The sequence below is a fragment of the Prionailurus bengalensis genome, chromosome A2 (genome assembly GCF_016509475.1).
Source record: "Prionailurus bengalensis isolate Pbe53 chromosome A2, Fcat_Pben_1.1_paternal_pri, whole genome shotgun sequence".
Classification (NCBI taxonomy): domain Eukaryota; kingdom Metazoa; phylum Chordata; class Mammalia; order Carnivora; family Felidae; genus Prionailurus; species Prionailurus bengalensis.
In genome coordinates, this window is record NC_057348.1 from 96,642,845 (window position 1) to 96,656,825 (window position 13,981).

The 13,981-nt window shown below is 37.0% G+C and overlaps 1 protein-coding gene across 3 annotated transcripts; it reads left to right on the forward strand.

Annotated features, from left to right (window-relative positions):
- Positions 1-3,739: 3,739 nt before the first annotated feature.
- Positions 3,740-11,996, forward strand: GNGT1 (G protein subunit gamma transducin 1). 3 transcript variants are annotated; one of them, XR_006298494.1, is made up of 4 exons: positions 3,740-3,874; positions 3,963-4,068; positions 8,554-8,762; positions 11,715-11,996. XR_006298494.1 is itself a non-coding variant. In XM_043588868.1 (3 exons), the coding sequence occupies exons 2-3, from the start codon at positions 3,973-3,975 to the stop codon at positions 8,680-8,682; spliced, it is 225 nt and encodes a 74-aa protein (XP_043444803.1). In that variant the 5' UTR covers positions 3,740-3,874; positions 3,963-3,972; the 3' UTR covers positions 8,683-8,817. The 3 variants fall into 3 exon arrangements, 2 of the variants coding, with proteins under 2 accessions (XP_043444803.1, XP_043444804.1); XM_043588868.1 differs by lacking the exon at positions 11,715-11,996 and having other exon boundaries at positions 8,554-8,817; XM_043588869.1 differs by lacking the exon at positions 11,715-11,996 and having other exon boundaries at positions 3,743-3,874; positions 3,966-4,068; positions 8,554-8,817.
- Positions 11,997-13,981: the final 1,985 nt, after the last annotated feature.

Genomic DNA, 13,981 nt, shown 5'->3' on the forward strand with positions numbered 1-13,981 from the left:
ATGTGTAAAAACAAACAGAAAACAGGTAGATTTTAAACTTTATACTAGCCCACTTTAATTCTAGAATAAATCAGCAAGAATCCTAATGGAAACGCTGAAGATATTAAGCGTGAGACACTTAAGTTACTCTACACAGATTTATCCTCCCTACATCCCTCCCCCACACCCACAAAACCAGCTAAAACCATTAACAACCTAACATATTTTCAAAAGGCCCTGGAGGGGGCAGTATTGCCCCCACTGAGAACACTGCTGTATTGATGGGGCACAACTCTGAGATACTTCCTCCCTCTTCTCTTCCCTTTGCCGGTTTGGACCTTATTTCTTCTGATGGTAGTGAAGGATGGAAGAAGTAAAAAGGCAAATATCTTCTACTAGGGTATGTTTCTCCCCTGAGTTAGCCATAAATTGCTACCTTAGCTTGTTGGTTTGTGTCTTCTGTCCTTCCCTTTTATATTCTGGTAAAGATAGGGTGAGTAATAGGTGAGCTTGGTAATAGGGGCAGGGGCAGTTATAAGATCTAGCCCCTCTTAGGACTTTCCATAGACAGGTGAGTCAACTTGGAAGCTTTGAATATAAGTGACCCAGGTATGGGCAGGGGGGGGGGGGCGGGGAGGAGGGGGGTAGAGGGGAGGGGGATATGGCAGAGTGGGCTTAATGCCCTTTGTTTTCAATTTTGTGCTTTCTTTCTGTGTAATTCTAGAGTATGAAAAAGCAAATCTATTCTTTTACACTAATTTGAAGAAGGGTAACAGTGTGCTGAAAACAAAAACAAAAACAAAGATAAGTATGCTGGAGTCGAAAATACCCCAGACCAGAAAACAAACACTTGTGTTATAACCCCAGCTCGTTTGCCACCCATTGTATGATTTGGGGCACTTCAATCTCTGGACTGCATTTGCTTCATCTGTAAAATGGGATAAGGCATGATTAGATGATGCCACATCTAAATTCATTCTAACCTCTCAGTGCAACTCTGAGCCTTTGGTCTCCATGAAGACAATATACACTGCCCTTCTCTGTGTGTTGGGGTGTCCTTGAGGGAGGTTAGAGTTTTGATATTCGCTCTTTGAGTTTTCTCATGCAAGTCCTGTGGCATCAAATTTGGCAAGCATTCTCACATCTTCTAAGATTCACCTCCATCAAAGGAAATGTGTTTTACTTAAAATATTATTAAATATCGTGAATCACAGCGTTTTAGAGTTGGGAGATCATTTGTTAATAATGTTAGAACTTTGCACTTTTCTCTGTGTCTAGGTGAATTTTTATGACGTAGGTTGCAAGTGACTTTTTCAACTTCAAGATCCTCTTTTATGTATTGAACAATTCAGGAGAAAGGACATAAAAGTTACGAAAGATATGAATGCTCTTATAAAGGTCCTTACAACCCATTGTGCCTTAGATTTTTTAGAAGCAGAGCCTAAGGCTTTCCTTGTTCAAGTGACTTATCAAGGGTGGGCTCTCAGGAGAAACCTCTGAAGGAGGGTGGAAAGCATGATGAAGCAGAAGATAAGCAAAGTTGTAGTTTCAGATGTCTAGCTGATCCTGATCCCATGGGGAGCTCTGGAAGGTTCTCAATCATAAGGTTGTTCTGCCCAGAGGCAAGTGGTCTGAGCTATTAGAACCCCACTTCAGCCAGCCATGTGCTACCCGGGCCAGCTGAAAGCATAATCTCCCAGACATCACCAGCTGAAGTGTTTTCCATCAGCCAAGAACAAACTTATGCGGAAGGCTTACCCTTGGCAGTCAACACCTGCAGGTGTGTTGGGGAGATGAATACCCCACCCTGGAAAGGGAGATCTAGGCAGGGTACCAACAGTGTCTGCTATGCATGATATTAAATGAGTGAAATTATGTCCACATGATATCCTTTAAGAGCACTTATAAAGCTACCTATCAGCAAATGACATGTAGGATAACACAGTCTGAAAACCTGGAGGTACCCAGCTAACATGTACTGAGCACTAGCTCTGTACTACATACTCTATGTAATCTTTATTCCTCTCAAGAAATCTACAATGTAAGTAATAATATTGCTTCTATTTCCTAGTAAACTGGGGCACAGAGAAGTTAAGTAACATGATCAGGGCCACACACCTATCAAGAGCCAATGAGTGACTATTTCATTGGCAAAAATATGGTAGGGATTCTCTAGAACAGAAAAAATTAAATTCTAAACCCTGTTCCAAATCAAAACCTCTTAGATTGGATTCATATTTTAACAGGTCCTAAAGTGATTTTTACACACATTGAAGTGTCAGAGCCATTACCAAATGGAATTAGTTTTCCAAAATGGAGAAAAGTTGTGCAAAGGCCAATGTCAACAGCTGAAAATGATCAGCAGAGATAGATACACTTGTGAATGGTTATAGATAGTCTAAAGGTAGTGAGAAGAAAGGGGAGAATAAACTTGAGCATGGGCTCTTGAATACGAGGCAATAATTACATAGGAAGGAACAAACTTTTTGTTGTCATTGTTTCTTAAAATAGGAACAAAATAGCAAAAAAAAAAAGTATAGGAAACATTAACTTTGGGTACTGATAGAGTGTTTTTTTCTATATTTGTGCTGGCATTTATTCCTAAAAACATACTAAAATGTCTATTTCTGGGGTGCCTGTGTGGCTCCCTCAGTTAAGCATTGGACTCTTGGTTTTGAATCAGGTCATGATCTCGTGGTTTCATGAGTTTGAGCCCCACGTTTGGCTCTGTGCTGGCAGTGCAGAGCCTGCTTAGGATTCTCTCTCCCTCTCTCTGACCCAACCCCACTCATGCTGTTTCTCTCTCAAATAAATAAAAACTGAAACTTAAAAAATAAATAAATAAAATGTCAATTTCCCAGAGAACAACAGTCTATTATAAGACTGAGAAAGGAAATAATGTTTCCTCAAAGGTTTTAGAAATGATAATACTGTGTAAGCACAGGGAAATAAGTTAATTTCTGATAAATTATTAGCAGAATATTTTTATGTAGATGTACAATGTTTGCTGAAATAGCATGTGACCTGAATGTGTCTACTTTAATAAAAATATATCATTATAAAAATTGGACCAGGGAGACAAAGGAGAAAAAGAGAGGACCAAAAAAGGAGAGATTATAAGTGGTGCCAGTTGGCTATAATGAAATATTTTCCAGACAGTTGCATATGGAACTGGACAGTTCCAGCAACTGGACAGTTGCTTATCTTCCCCTTTTCCCACTGATAAAATCAAGGAGAAGAGATGTCTGAGAGTGCAAAAGATCCTTCTTCTATGATGAGCATCAGTAGATCAGACCCACTATGCTACCTTTAACCTGCTCCATTTGCTCATTGTTGTTATCCAATGCATTGACAGTTATTACACACTTCCAAGTATTGTTTAGAGTAACATGCTAGTTTATTTTTGATTAATAAGATTGTTTGCTGTATTTCTACTCTATTGGTTCATAGTTCAATCTATTATTTGTAAAGAACTCATAATAACAGTTTTTGTATGGTTCTCTGTTAATACCAGATTAAGTACTCTAGTGATTTAGGGGATTAATGGGCAGTCCTCAAAATGACCTCAAACTAATTTAAATGGCATAAATCATATGATGGAGGGCTTTGGTGTTGGAGAAGAAGGTTGGAGACCCAAATTTTTTAATTGTGTCAAAAAAAAAAACAGGGAAAAAGAGAGGCTTTTGGTGTTGCAGATTACATATGATTAAACTGACCTCTCCCCACAAACCTACTAGCAGGTGTTTAGAGTCCAATGCTTGGTTTAATCATATTAGTGAAGATTATAAAGGAGCTTTAAAATTGCAAGGCTAGCGTGTAGTGCTAGAATTGTTCAGAGAGCGTTCATAAGAAATCCATTATCACAGAAAACTAAAACAAAGAAAGAATTCACGTGGTAAGTTAAGAGTGGAGGGAAGTGTTGGCTAACATTGGCTTTAAACAAAGGCCAGCAATTCAGGTGCACGAACTATCTATTTTTCCAGCAGGCAAAAGATGCCAGTGATCAATATTGAGGACCTGACGGAAAAGGACAAATTGAAGATGGAAGTCGACCAGCTCAAGAAAGAAGTAACACTGGAAAGAATGCTGGTAAACTGCTGTTCTCTTTTGAATTTTATTTTAAACTGTAGATATAGTAGGAATACTGGGTCAGAAACCATTGCAGGGGAGCAGAATTTGCCACCCCAAAATATGTTCCTTTGGCATAAGCATTATTTTAGGCTGATTATTTTTAAGAAACAGCAGATAGTAGAGAAGCTCTGGAAACCATGTAAAAGCTGCCCTTTTGTAAGAGACGTTTACAGTTATAAGAGAACTCTCCATTTGTAAGGGTGTCTTCTTCTGAGAAGGCATTTAGAGACTTAGGATTTAGAGAAGACTCTAAATCTCTAGAAACTCATATCAGTAGAGAAGGCAAGGACTTAAGTCCACTTGATTTAAGTGGGTTTTTGATGACTGCTTTTCCTGGAAACCTCCCATAACTGGCCTGCTCCCCATATCCCCCAACATCTTTTGTCTTCAGCTGGAGGTGGTATTTAAGGGGGTATCTTAGGTCATTTTGGAGAGGTTATTCATTCTCCTGGGTCTCTCCCATATATGCAGGAGGTACACGTTATTAAATTTCTGTGCGTTTTTCTCCTGTCAATCTGCCTTTTTTTATTATAGGGGTGTCTCAGCCAAGAACCTAAAAGAGTAGAGGGGAAATTATTTGTCCTCCCCCACACCATTTACTGGAGAAGCTCAATGTAGTTAAAAATAAATTGTTCGGGTAAAAATTCATCAGAGATTAAGAAAGTTAGTAATCATAATTATCTCTTGATTAGACTATAAATCAAAGATTTGGCAAACTATTTTTCATAGACCAAATCCAGCCTTTAGCCTGTTTTAGTATGACCACTAAGCTAAAAATGTTTTTTTACATTTTTATAGAGTTGTTTTAAAAATGAAAGAAAGAAAGAAAGAAAGAAAGAAAGAAAGAAAGAAAGAAAGAAAGAAAGAAAGAAAGGTGAGACAGAGGCCATATTTCAGTTAAGCAGTAAAGTGAAGCAATACATATAGGCATTTTATTTTTACTTTTCTAAATTGATAAGCTTCTCTTTATTTAATGCAATAGTTTGATGTTTAAATACTTTTAGCCAAAACCTCATCCCCTCCAGCACTGTCATGGCTAGTAATGAAGGAGTACATTCTATTCCTTCTTTGCAAACAAAAACGAGTTCAAGCACAAGAACTCACTCGTTCCTCCTAAAAACATCTGACAGATCTTAGAAATGGTTACCAAGAGTTCTCTGCTGTTAAAAGGACCAGAAATGGCAAAGGAATAAAAGTTTCCTCCAAAGAAACAGTGACTGAAGCTTGGAAGATGTAGATATGTATTTTAGATCTCTTCATTTTAGGAAAGTAAGTAGAACAAAAACTCCTCCATGAGTAATAAGAGTATGTTTTATATTTTTTCAAACATTTGTTTTATCAAGCCAGAGCAAAAAAAGGGGGAGTAGTTTGCATTATCTTTGTACTTAGCTCAAAACTCTTACTCCCAATAAATATGGGAATTTTGGGGTTTTTTCCCCTTTATAATTGTCTCAAACTTCCCTGTTGCCCTTTCCATACAGGCAAGACATATTTTGTTGTAAAAAAAAATTAAATTTATAAATATCATGAAAAGCTTGGAACTCACAACAAAAAAGTTAAAATCTTTATAATTTAGGAAACATAAACTTTTGGCATAAAGGAAAGTTCTTTTTTCTTACTTGAAACATCCAAAAGCTGTTTGATTACTTATATCTTCAGGATTATTGTTTTGAAGGCAATTTGGTTGTGTTCATGTTTATTATTCACTTATGGCAAGCTCACCTGGGAATTTTTATGTTTTTTAATTTTGGGTAAACATCACATACATCTTACCATCGGTCAGGTTTGGGGGTTCCTTTTCCCTACTACTCAATGTCTCCTCGCTCTTGGAAGTCAAACTAATTTAATACCACCCTGCCCAAACCACACACACCTACACACAACCTACACACACACACACACACACACACACACACACACACACACACAGAAATTTTAGGTCCTGAACCGACATTTCTGATACAGGATGGTATAGCATCCTTCTAGTATGGTCCAGTGGATAGATATTGGAACCATATCCCTGGCTCAGATTCTGGCTCCACAGCTTTCTCTCTGTGGAACACTCACCTGAGATATTTTCTGTAAAATGGGAATAGTAACAAAATCTAATTCAGAGGACAATTGGGAGGAATAAATGGGATAATATATATAAAGCTCTGAAAACAATACCCAGGACATAGCAAGTTTTTTCTGCTATTACTACTTTTTAAATTATTATTGAAGTCTGAGACCCAGACTAGTTCATAATATGCCTCAACCTCTTTTGCTATCAAGGCACTATTGTCAGAATAAGACAACTGCTTGCATCCCACTTTTAGAGGACATATTTGCAATGACTATATGTCGATTCAATGGGCAAAGATTGAAGATAATCTTTGTGGTAATAGCTAAAAATAGCTGCCATTTGATTGAGAATCTGTTGTATGCTGGGAACTGAATGGAACTAGTGTTGCTGTTCCTATTTCGTAGATGAAGTAACTAAACCTTGGGTGAACTCTCCAAACTAAGGGTCTATTGTGGGTAAGTGGGTAGAGCCAAAATTTAGACCTGGAGTGGCCCGAATCGAGTCCATGCTTTCCACAATGCCATATAATCCTATATTAAACTATCTATACTTATAATAAGCTTCACTGAAATACATTTTGAACAACACACTCACATGGGTTTTGGGTAATTTATTGCTCCTTGTAGCCCCAGATCCTAGTTAGACATTGTCAAAACCAACCCCTCACTGACTCCAGAATTAGAACAGCAGTTAAACCTCTATTCCTGACATCTGATTGGGGCCCAAAAAGCTGGTGTTCGGAGAAGTATAAAAAAAAGTGAATCTACATGCACCCCCATGTTTATAGCAGCACTATCAACAATAGCCAAAGTATGGAAAGAGCCCAAAGGTCCATCAATGGATGAATGGATAAAGAAGATGTAGTGTATGTATATATATATATATATATATATATATATATATATACACACACACACACACACACACACACACACACAATGGAGTATTACTTGGCAATCAAAAAGAATGAAACCTTGCCATTTGCAACTACGTGGATGAAACTGGAGGGTATTATGCTAAGTGAAATTAGTCAGAGAAAGACAAAAATCATATGACTTCACTCATATGAGGACTTTAAGAGACAAACTAGATGAACATAAGGGAAGGGAAACAAAAATAATATAAAAACAGGAAGGGGGACCAAACAGAAGAGACTCAAATATGGAGAACAAACTGAGGGTTACTGGAAGGGTTGTGGGAGGGGGGATGGGCTAAATGGGTAAGGGACACTAAGGAATCTATTCCTGAAATCATTGTTGCACTATATGCTAACTAACTTGGATATAAATTTTAAAAAATAAAAAAAAATAAAATTAAAAAAAATATATATAGTGAATCTAAATCTTAGTTTTGAGAAAGAACAAATGTGAATCTGAATTACTGCATATTTTAAAATTGTATATAAACTCCAATTGAAGGAGCCATCTGACCAAGGTCTTGCCTCAGTTAGGAATGATGTTTTCTAATATGTACATAATGAGTTTACAGAGTTAAAAAGTAATCTTAAGTCTTATATCTAATGTTGCTGGAAATTTTCATATAAAAATAGCATAAATATTTTATTAAAAAAACACAATACCTAGATAGCTTATGGAATGGCCACCTAATGGGCTGCCGGAAATGAAGTAGTTTCATGTTAATTTCATGAATGATGTATTAAGTGAAAAGGAAACAAGCTGAAAGTTAAAAGGAATGATAACTTGATCCTGTGTATATATGCATGCATATGCACGCACACACACACACACACACACACACACACACATATTTGTATTTATATATGTTATAGAACATTGACTCTTTCTAAAAAGTGGGTTAAATGTTACATGGATCATTCAGGCTCTGGCTGAGCCCATTAAAGTACTAAAGCCTGATTTTTCATGAACTCATTATTATAATAGTGCATATGAGGGAAGATCAATCTCATAAAAAAAACTCAGTTCAACAAATATTTATTTATGGAGCACCAACTAAATGCAGTCTGTGTTCTCGATACATGTGAACAAATCAGCCAAAGGTCCCTGACCTTTTGGAGGTCACCTTCTAATGCACTGTCATCATCAATCATTGTAAATGAGTTTAAAATAACATTACATGTGTATACTTCTGAGAATCCAGGAGCGGTGATAAGCCTGGAATTTAACAATTATTCATTCCCTTCCACCTTTACAGGTCACATTTTTGGAAAGAGGAAAAATATTCAATCAATGTTCACTCTGGTGAACAGCTATTCCTTCTTCTCTCCTAGAAAGTACATACGCATTGGCGGAAAGCAGAACCACATTTAAAAGAACACAAAAATTATAATAAATACATTCTTGGATTCTGCAGCATTTGTATTGAACCAAATGTGTCATTTCTTTCTCTTTTCCTTTAAGGTCTCCAAATGTTGTGAAGAAGTAAGGGATTATGTTGAAGAAAGATCTGGCGAAGATCCACTAGTAAAGGGTATCCCAGAGGACAAAAATCCCTTCAAGGAGCTCAAAGGAGGCTGTGTGATTTCATAAGAAAAAAAAAATCCTTGGAATATCTTGAGCTTTAATGACAGTACTAGTTTTTGGTCATATATAAGAATTCTATTAAGCATGTACGTAAAGCTTTAAATTTATAAATATAAACTTTAAATAAAAACTGGGATGTGATAATGTATAAATCTGTTTTTCTTCAACTGTTTAGTACAGTGAATTTTGATTGACCTTTTTCTTTTAGCGATACGTACTGTTTCATGGGGCGCCTGGGTGGTTCAGTCGGGTAAGTGACGGTCTCAGATCATGATCTCGCAGCGCAGTTCCTGAGGAAAGGTCATAAGAAGCCAGAAAGTTCTGGCCCTGGCACTTCACTGCCTCTCTGACTTTGGATAAGTTACTTAATCTTTTTAAATCTCAGTTTCTTCTGCTGTAGGAAAGAAAGAATAATGGTTCTATCCCCTTTTACTTGGGGTTAAATATTACACTAGAGTGATTACGGCATTTAGTGTACCACCTGACACACAGTAAGACCCAATAAGTGTTAACTAGTGTTACTGAGAAAGGAACTAGATGCATATCCAGAATCCTTTAAGATACGTGCTATTCCATCCCATCTCTAAGAAGACTGTCACCAATACGGTCCTTTTTCCTATAGCAGTGTAAGAGCAAAATGGTAGAAAAATAGCTTTGTTCTGCATCATCTTCCTAATCAGTTTCCTCCTGGCATCTTATTGAGTTGACATAAGCCAAATCTCACTACCTTTGTGCTAATGACTAAGATAATTTGCCTCTGTTTCTGTAACAAATGATGAGTGTTAATTACCCCAACTTGGAAACTACTTTTGTTGTTACTGTTTCCTTATCCTATCTCACACGTACAGTGCTATTTTTGGATACGTCAGTGATCAGAATACAAGGAAATGCTAATTGATGTTCTTTTTGTTTTATTTTAATTACTTATGGGAGAGGGAGAGCGGCAGGGAGAGAGAGAAAGAGAGAGAATCTTAAGCGGGCTCCACGCACAGCATAGAGCCTGACATGAGGCTTGATCCAAGGACCCTGGGATCACGACCTGAGCCGAAATCAAGATTTGGACACTCAACTGACTGAGCCACCCAGGCACACTGATTGTCATCCATTTTTTGAAAATTTTTAAAAAAATACTCATTTATTTTTGAGTTACAGAGAGAGAGCACAAGCAGGGGAAGGGCAGAGAGAAAGGGAGACATAGAATCTGAAGCAGGCTCTAGGCTCTGAGCTGTCGGCACAGAGCCCAACGCGAGGCTTGAACTCACGGACACTGAGATCATGACCTGAGCCAAAATCAGACACGCAACTGAATGAGCCACCCAAGCACCCCTGTCATCCATTTTAAAAACAAGGTAAGAATTATCTTTATTTGGTCTGGAAGGGAATGTCAATGTGGTCCCAAGTTTGTCTCCTAGCACGGTGCTTTCCTACTCTGGTGGTAGTAAATGCTCAGCAAAGATCTGCTGACTCCTGCTCAACCCTTTCATTTTGAAATAGAGGAAATCCAGGCTCAGAGAAGTGAATTGGCAAGTTTCTCAGGTCCAGACTCCAGATCTCTGGCTGCATGGTTAACAACATACTCTATCACATATAGACATGCTTTCGGTATTAAGGGATTCCAGGATAAACTATTGGATAAACTACCCTTTCCTCAGCAGAAGCTCTTTTCCCCTGTTTAAAATTATAAAACTCCTTTCCAAGCACCCCTTCAGCACTGCCTGTCTTTGTGTTCCACTCTATTTTCTTCCATAGCTCCCACCACCATCTAGCATACTATATATTTTACTTGTTCTACTTGTTGAATTGTGGTCCATCTCAAGGGTTTTTCCATGTGCAGTTTGATGCAAATTAATGTTTATTAAGTGTTCCATTTATTTTCCCCCCCTGATTAAAAAAATACAGAGTCCTTGCTATGGCACTTAGTAACACGCATGATCCTAACCAACATCTCTACATGCATGGTCCCAACTAACATCTCTAACAACTGGAAATAGATCTGAGAGCCAGATAATTCTAAGTTAAAGCTTTGGTTTGTCCACTTTCTACTTCAACTCTTTGAACATCATGAGTTTTTTTCATGTATAAAATGAGAGCATAGGATGGATTCTTATATGAAAATTTAAAATCACTTAGAATAGAGATGAGCAAATGAGCAAATGTCCTCTATTATAATAAACCTTGGAGACTTCCTGTAGCCAACAAACTTAACTATTAAGTGACCACTGACATGACACCCCATTTCCCCACCTTCTGCAGTTTTAGTCTTATTGATCTCTCCACCTGAAATGTCCTCTTCTCTAACTCACTTCAGCCTTTTGAATCCTACTCATTTCTGAGACTCACTAAAAACTATCTTCTCTGTCCCTCACTCCATCCCAAGAGTATTCTGTAAATCTTTTAACTCATTTAACATCGCTTTGCTTTCTCTTATTACAGTTGGTATGGTTGTCTTGATCTCAATTCTGTATTGTAAATTCCCCAAGCCAGATGCTCTGTTTATTATTGAAACTGCCATACCAACTAATAAATTGTCTCTACAATTTAATTGACTAAGTGTTCAATTAAAAGCAGGAAAGGGTAATACTTTTTATATTGGATAATTCAGAATTCTTATTAGCTTAATTGAGGAATAAATCGACAGTAGGGTAACATTCGTGTTGCTTAAAAATACAGATTGTCAGCACACCTGGGTGGCTCAGTTGGTTAAGTGTCCGACTCTTGGTTTTGGCTCAGGTCATCATCTCATGGTTTCATGAGTTCGAGCCCCACATCAGGCTTGGTGCTGACAGTGCAGACCTGCTTGAGATTCTCTATCTCCTTCTCTCTCTGCCCCTTCCCCCACTTGCACTCTTCCTCTCTGAAAATAAATAAATAAACTTAAAAAAAATACAGATTATCCGCAGAAGTTGGAATAAGATAAAAATCATAGAAAGCAGTGACAGAGAAAGATGGTTTAGGAAGAAGGATGTGATAATCATGACTGTTCCACAGGCTATTCAGCTACAACAGTGAGTGACCTTTTTTTTTTTTTTTCCTTCCAGAAGTTGTTATTTCAGGACCATGGATTACTAGGTAAAAAGGAATGAGGTAAGATTACAGGGAAACAAAAGAGACTCCTGGCATAGCCTTAGCATTTGGCTCTTCAACAAAACTTCCTGGTACCAGTAGTGAGAATGAGTTAAGTATACATACTGCAGTATATACCATTTGAGATACTTGCACGTTGAGGGTATTTTGTACACATAAGTGAGGTTAAGCTTTAGCAAGAAAAAAAAAACAGTTATTCTAATTTGGATTGATTTGATTTGAGCCAGATTTGAAAACAAGGCTAATATCAAACTTCCTAAATTCTTAAAACAATATTAACATGAAGAAAACAGTAAAATGAGTAATAAGAATGACCAGTTAAATGGAAATTAAAGTCTTGTATAAGCACAATTGATAAATCATATTTGATATGAATTATAAGTAGTTATTAAGATAGTTGGAGCATTAGGGGCACCTGGGTGGCTCAGTCGATTAAGCATCTGATTCTTTTTTTTTTTTTTTTTAATTTTTATTTTTGAGAGAGAGAGCATGAACAGGGCAGGGGTAAAGAAGGAGGGAGAGAATCCCAAGCAGGCTGTGAGCTATCAGCGCAGAGCCCAAGGTGGGGCTTGATCTCACAAACCATGAGATCATGACCCGAACTGAAATCAAGAGTCTGAGGCTCAATGGACTGAGCCACCAGGGCACCCCTAGATTTTGACTCAGGTCGTGATCTCAGATCATGAGATCGAGGCCCATGACTGGCTCCAAGCTAGGTATGAAGCCTGCTTAAGATTCTCTGTCCCTTTGTCCCTCCCCAGTGCACTCAAGTGTGCTCACTCTCTGTCTCTCAGAAAAATAAAAAATAAAAAGGAGAATTGGAGCATGAGACACAGGTCATCCTCTTACTTCATATTATCTCCATCTAGAAAAGGAAGCTTATACACACAGTTGAATGGGTCAGTTGTGAAATTTTCCATGGGATTGTTATAATAAGTTGAAGTAAAATAAAATGAACCAAGTGCATCAAATATTTGTTAAATATGTTCCTTAAAGAAACCATCATTTTAATGGCCTAAACAGTCATCATGAACTTTATAAATTCCAGAAGAGCAGAATTTGGGAAATAACCTAGTTTATTTACACTAACAAAACAGAGGCAGAGAGAATATATGTCCTGTAAAAACAAACAAAACAAAACAAAACATAAGATAAAATAAGACCAGAATCCTGGTCTTTTTGAGTTCAACCTAGCATTAAATCAACTCCAATATAATACTCTTGATATTTTCTTATATAGTTTCCTTTATATGCATTTTTAACAACATACTTAATACATTCAGAAACATAGCCAAAGAATTTTTTATTTTTTTTTCTTTCCTTTTTTTCCTTTTTTTTTCTTTCTTTTTTTTTTTTTTTTTTTTTTGCATGTCAAGGTAAATATTTCATGGTCTTTGCTCTTTTATACTTTAAAAGTAGAAATAGGGGCATCTGGCTGGCTCAGTTGGTGGAGCTTGTGACTCTTGAACTCCGGGTCATGGGTTCGAGCCCCATGTTGGGTGTAAAGGTTTGATAGATGATATATAGGTAGGTAGGTAGGTAGGTAGGTAGGTAGGTAGGTAGATAGATAGATAGGAAATAAACACATGGTTAATTTTCTTAAGTAGTTTTCTTTAAAACATTTGTCAGAAGATAATGGGCTAATAAAAGTTACTTTCTGGTTATACTTGTTATTTTCATTGCAGAATGGTTTGTACACATACTATTTTGTAAAAAAAAAAACAACAATCATAACTTCTATTACTTATATGTAAAATATAAGTAAAAAGCTAACGTTACGTTTGGATATAACTGATATGGATTTTAAAATCTGTTTATCCAAACGGTTTTGTTAGTAGAACATTTCTGTGAGAATACACAAGAAATTGCTTACCATGGTTGCTGTCTGGGAGGTACATTCCATGCTAGGGATGGGGGCTACATGCTCTTCTAAAAAGTGTTCCCAGCATCTTACCATGTAAAACCAAACAAGACAGTTTTCAAAATGTTGTGTGGTCATGGATTTCAGCATTTCTCAATTCATTTTAGTTTAATCAATTAACTAAATATGATATTAGGACCCTGCATTATTTGATAAGAATAAAAACAAAAAATAATAATATGTATTTCATCTCTAATTTAAGTTTCATAATACTGTGGAATAAGTGAAAGAACCACTGTGGTTTTATAAATATTTATCACTGCATGCAAGTTGATGATTTCATAGAGAAAAAATTTCCAG